We start from the raw sequence: 6,000 nt of genomic DNA on the forward strand, positions 1-6,000 counted from the left end.
TCTGCTTGTTTACAGATCAACAAGGAACTGAAAAAGTACGACAACAAGATCATCGAATGCACATTTGTCAACAACAGCTGGGTCTTCATGAGACAAAGAGTAGACAAGAGCTTCCCGAACTCCTACGACACAGCAATGGGTGAGCGCTTGACAAAAACACAGCTAGTCTCTGTTTAGAACTCCCTGCACGTTCAGGGTCTGTCCTTTTTGGACTGAACAATATCTTTACATGTAGTGATACAGTGTGTTATGAATATGAATTAATACATTTTACATAATATACTTTTATATTGATGTATTCCTTTACCACAACATTTTGCAATTACATCTTGCAAAACATGCCTCCATTGCAGTAAATATTTCTCCAAGCTTGTTTTTGCTTTGAGCTTGTTTTGCTCTGAGCAATTTTCTGCTCCACCATGTATTGAAACACCTGCCAAAATCAGGTGCCTGTGATGCCCAGTAGTACATGCCTTGCCTCCATAAACCCACCTAGAAGTTGGAGAGCTTTCGTGAGCTCGTGTTTACCTCCTGCTTTTTGGTGGTGATGTTTGTTTTCCACAGCCATGTGCACCAGCATACTTTACAACCAGGGCTCTAAATTAACTTTATTCACCACCAGCCGAAATGGCTAGTGGATGTTAGTCTTACTGGCCAAACAGACACTGATTAATGGGTCAAACGGGCTAGTAAGCTGGTCTTCTCTACCAGCCAAACTCAAATTTCACCTAGCATTTGTCCGGTTGGCTGTTGTTAATTTAGAGCCCTGTTTACAACACCCAGTCACAAAGGATCTTGAACTTGTGCTTACGTCTTGCTTTTTGTCATTTTCCTCCCCTCCCAGCTGTGTGCAATAGCATACAACACCCCGTCACAAAGGAGATACTGCTGGAGTTTGTGGACAGGTGCGTGGCGCAGATACAGACGCGCAAACACCCCTCGGACGGTGACACCAAACTCATGCCCCCGCCACCTCCTAAGAGAGCCAACTTGGCTGTGCCATAAGCGCTCTCTCTCTCTCTCCCTCTCTCTCTCTCTCTCTCTCTCTCTCTCTCTCTCTCTCTCTCTCTCTCTCTCTCTCTCTCTCTCTCTCTCTCTCTCTCTCTCTCTCTCTCTATCCGGACAGTACAGCACAGCAGATGTGGTTTGGGACTTTTTTTGTCATGGCTCATTCTTGGCAGGTACAGCTTAATTAAAGCAGTTTTGTAGCGGATCTTGTGACATCTACGGATATACTAACAAGAGATTATTCAACAGTTCCTGGCTGTTTTTACGGAAGGTCTGATACACACCCCACAACCCACCCCTCCACTCCCAGAGAGACACACACACACACACACACACACACACACACACACACACACACACACACACACACACACACACACACACACACACACACACACACACACACACACAAGCATGCATTGTCATTGCTGTTTGTGTTGTTAATGTTGGTTTTATTGCGTTCATTTTACCCTTTGTTTTGTTTTAGCGAAGCAGCTGTAGATGCTGCCTTTGAGGAGTACATCTCCTGTAGCTAACAGGCCTCTCATCCTATGGCTTATCATTGAACCTGGGTGTGTGCGTGTGCGTGTGTGGGTGTGGGTGTGTGTGTGTGGGTGTGTGTGTGTGGGTGTGGGTGGGTGTGCGCGTGTGTGTGTGTGTGTGTGTGTGTGTGGGTGTGGGTGTGTTTGAATGACAGTTGTCACAAACATGGGATCCGTTTTTCTTTTTCCTTCTTTTTATTTCTCCGATATCCATCTCTTCACACACCCATTCCTTTCGATTGTATCAGAATCAGTTGTATTTAAAAACAAATACCATCACCCATCAAGTGACTGTTCCACCATTTTTTTTTCTTTCTCTTGATCCATTAAAATATGAGGTCAAAGCTGTCAACTCTGTCTTTATGTCTTTATTTCTCGTTCTCTCTCTGTTTGTCTGGATAAAGGTGTGCGCTTGTTTGTTTATGGGTCTTAATGGTCTTGTCAGGGCTGTTGTGATTTGCTCTGTAGTGTTGGAGACGCTGACAGACTGCCGTGTTGCGTCAGCATAGTGTCTTGCGGTTTCTGGCATCATATAAAAGTTACCTGCGCCACATGCCTTCGTAACTCACCTTAATTTGTTGCTCCCCTGCAGCCTGTATCTTGCTGTTGGGCAAAGTTAGTTATCTACTCCCTATAATACTTCCTACGTTTTCTACTGTCTATACTATTTTTTATATATCTCTTCTCTTTACTCACCAGCAAATTGAATGGCAGTTTTGAATGATATTGTGCTATACATTACAAATCTTATTGCTATTGGTACTGTACGTAAACTTATCGAACCCGCCTAGTGGCAGAAAATAAAATTTGCCTCGTTAAACACCACATGGATAATCCAAAAGGTTGCAAAATCCATCCCTGTATCACAACGATCTGTCTATGTATGTAACAAAATGTTTTCTTTTCTGTGTTAATCTGAGTAGTGAGCTGTTAAGGGGATTAGCATGGTGACGGTGCTGGTCATTACGTGTTAAACCGCTGAACAGGGGGTGACATGGGTCAGTGGGCTAGTGTGCTATTATATCACTATGCCAGGTTCGATTCCGGACGGTCGTTTCCTGATCCTTCCCTGTCTCTCTCTCTCACTGTCCTGTATTCATAAAGGTGTAAAAGCTTAAAAAAATCAGTTAGACCACTTGTACTGTACCACAGTTTACCGGCTCAGTGCTAGACTCTGCTTTTTATGTTGAAGTGTAGCTTGCCATAATGAGTCTCTCTTGCTCTCGTTATTATGCTTGTGTTCCATTGATTCGTTAGTTTGTTTGCTAACCAGAGATATGAAACATAACATTTTAACAAGTTTTTAACAAGTATGAATAATAAAAAAAGTTGATATGAAACAAGACAATGTTGAAGAACTACAGCCCTGCCTTTGCTGCAGCATTGCCCTTAGTCATGTGGAGAAAGGATTCTCTATCCCAATATACCCATGAAAGTATCACCTCTTTGTCTGTTTAATTTTTAATAACTGTGATAAATTACCCTGGGCACTTGGACTATCTAGAAAATCCCACATCTCCCTCGCAGGTCGGCTGTTCCCTGACATCAAAGTAATGTGTGCTATTTGGAGCAAGCTTGCAGTTTCACTAAGCTATGGAATCTGTTTTTGTCTATTTGTGTTAAGATGGTGGAGACTGTAGGCATGTGTGATGGGGGAACAACTTGTACATGTGGCGTTGTCTTTCTTTGTTTGTTTGTTTGTCTGTTTGTTTGTTTTCACATACAGTAATCATCAATCTGTTTTGAGGAATTGGATACCGAAACTTAAAACCATCCAGGAAATTCAACAAAGTAGAGAGGAAAGCATGAATTCACAGAATACAAAGGGACTAAAATGATTCTATTACACAATGTATTACCTGGCCTGTTACACAGGTCAGAAACCAGTAGCTGGTATTGGTTTTATCAAAAAGGTCCCACAGTGGATCTCTTCCAATTTTCCTCCAATAGCATGACAAGTAGTCACTTACGCCTTTTACGCCTACTAAATGCCTGGGCCCTTTTTGGGAAAAGGTGTCCTCTTAAAGGGACAGTTTGGTCAATTTCAACATGCAGTTGTATTGCTCACGCTACCCTTGACTTGTCAGTACCTGGTGATGCCACATTTTTCGGCTCAGCCCTTTCCGAGATATGAGCAATTCTAATGGGGGCAGCGTTTGTTTACATTTTTAAAAAAATGAAACATAGGCCAACTCCAAATATTTTCCCAAAAGGTACTGCTGTTTGCTAGTTGTCTGCTGATATTTTATAACCTTTTGGATGTTTTTGGGAATAAATAAAAATGTTTTTTTGAAATGTAAACAAAGAGCTGCCCCCATTACAATGACCAGGATCTCGGAAACGGCTGAAGAAGAAGAAAAAAAAATCTCAGGCACTGACAAGTCCAGGGTAGCGTGAGCATTACAACTGCATGTTGAAATTGACCAAACTGTCCCTTTAAAAGGTCCTTTAAAAACCTAAATATAAGTCACATTTAAAGGCTAAGACCCTTACCGACCATACAAGTACACCAACCGCGACCTGAGCAAGGTGAGCAACGGAAGTAATTGAGTTTGTATTGAGTCGCGCGACAAAAGCGATTCAGGCGACTAGAGGTTGATTCGCGTGGCGAGAACAACCGTTTGTAGTTTAACTCCTGGAAATATTATACAAATTAGCTATGACTCCGTTTGGCGACAGCCACCACAGCCAATGGGAATGTTGACATGCTTGCTTTCTGCTTTTAAAGGACATACTCTAGTCGCTTCTATCGCTCTAGCTGCACAGAAGCAATTCTGTCACTTGAATCTCCTCGCGGCCGGTGTATTCGCCCGGTTATGTTGCATTACATAGTGTTCATTCAGCTCTAACATACCCACATATTTAATTTTTTTTTTAAACTCAAATCTTATGAGTCTGAATGCTGCGTCCGGGCAGCTCCAGGTGCCTGGGTTAATGCAGCATATACGCAGCATCAACGGGTTAATTGCCGTATGGAGATTGAGCGGGTTGCAATAGCCTGGTCCTTACAATAATATCTATAATCATGCATCATATTAAACGGTGAAATTGGATACACTTTTCAGATAAAATAGATTTGTCTGTATTTCCAACACTATTAACACCATGTGACCATGTTTGAGGAGAAAAGTTTCAGGGGAAACAAAGGATCTTTTCAAAACAATACCAAAAGAAATGCCAAAAGAAAAACTGCAGACAATACACTGCCGGTATGTAGGCAACATTCTAACCTTGATTCAAACCTCAAAGTGGTTTACTGTGAACAAAAACATAAACAAAAGCTATAGTCACTGCCAACTTTTCTCAGGATAGGACATAATTATTGGGAAATGTTTAAATATGCACACTACCCAAATAATTGATAGCAGGATAAACATGCAGAAAGATAAATGGTATGTTTTTTGTTTTTTTTAAATCTGAAATGGAATATGGCTCCCATTTGTTTTCCGAGATGCGTTTATTGAACTACAGCGCAGCAGTGGGTTCAGCCTAATGATGTAATCATAACAGACGGGAGGGCAATGAGTCACACGGAGCCACCTGAGAGACGACAGGTTGACTTCGCTGACATATCGCTACCTCCTCCCCCCCCCTCCCCATTTCTCACGAGGATGCTCTTTCATTCCAGAAGAAATTGACTGCCTACTGTAGTGTATGCTCACAAAAACCCATGCCACTATAATCACACTATAGTGATTCTTTCTTTAGCAGAAAATGCCCTTTATAGTGATCCTATTACAATTGTATGCAGAGATACATCATATAATGAATTGCTGTATTATTGGCAGTGTACTGTCAGTCAGTCATGTCATGCTAAATATGTCTGATGTGCAATGCAGGCTTTAATGAAAAGGGGCTGCTTAAGACAGGGGTGGAAAGGAGTCGCACACTGGAGCTGAATGCAAAATCAAAAACTTTTTTGGCTTTGTTTAATACAGTTTTTGATTTTGCATTCAGCTCCAGTGTGCGACTCCTTTCTTCCCTTTTGTCATACTGGTCTTGGAATTACGCACCGAGCGAAACGTTCAGGATAAGACATTGGCACGGACGACACCCCACCATTACTAAGACAGGGGTGGGAAACTTTTTTCCATTGGAGGGGCCTCTTCAAATTTGATAGTCCTCCAAGGGCCGTACTATGAAGACAAACCAGGATTTCAAATTTTAGGGCTAAATTGAAGACAGCTGCCTTCACAACAGACCCCACCTTCACTAGAAAATATAACTTAATTGTATTGCAAATGTAATGTCTGACATTTATTTACAAAACATGCCATATTTAATTTCATGTGAAACTTCATAACATAAAAATTATTTCGGGGGCCGAATAAGGCGGCCTCAGGGACCGGTAACGGCCCTCGAGACATACTGCAGGTTCCCCTCTCCTGACTTCTGCCTCTGTCTGCCAAACAAGGCTCTTGCCAATCAAGCTGTGGCGTGGAACAGCTGC

At 42.0% G+C, this 6,000-nt stretch overlaps 1 protein-coding gene across 1 annotated transcript in view; it reads left to right on the forward strand.

Moving 5' to 3' along the window:
- Positions 1 to 1,902, forward strand: part of rngtt (RNA guanylyltransferase and 5'-phosphatase) — a 66,956-nt gene extending 65,054 nt beyond the window's left edge. The window contains exons 15-16 of the mRNA XM_063222887.1: positions 16 to 139; positions 845 to 1,902. Coding sequence (XP_063078957.1) covers positions 16 to 139; positions 845 to 1,005 — 285 coding nt within the window. The 3' untranslated portion in view covers positions 1,006 to 1,902. The remainder of the gene's footprint in view (positions 1 to 15; positions 140 to 844) is intronic.
- The last annotated feature ends 4,098 nt before the right edge of the window (positions 1,903 to 6,000 follow it).

The sequence above is a fragment of the Engraulis encrasicolus genome, chromosome 18 (assembly GCF_034702125.1).
Source record: "Engraulis encrasicolus isolate BLACKSEA-1 chromosome 18, IST_EnEncr_1.0, whole genome shotgun sequence".
NCBI classification, from domain to species: Eukaryota; Metazoa; Chordata; class Actinopteri; order Clupeiformes; family Engraulidae; genus Engraulis; species Engraulis encrasicolus.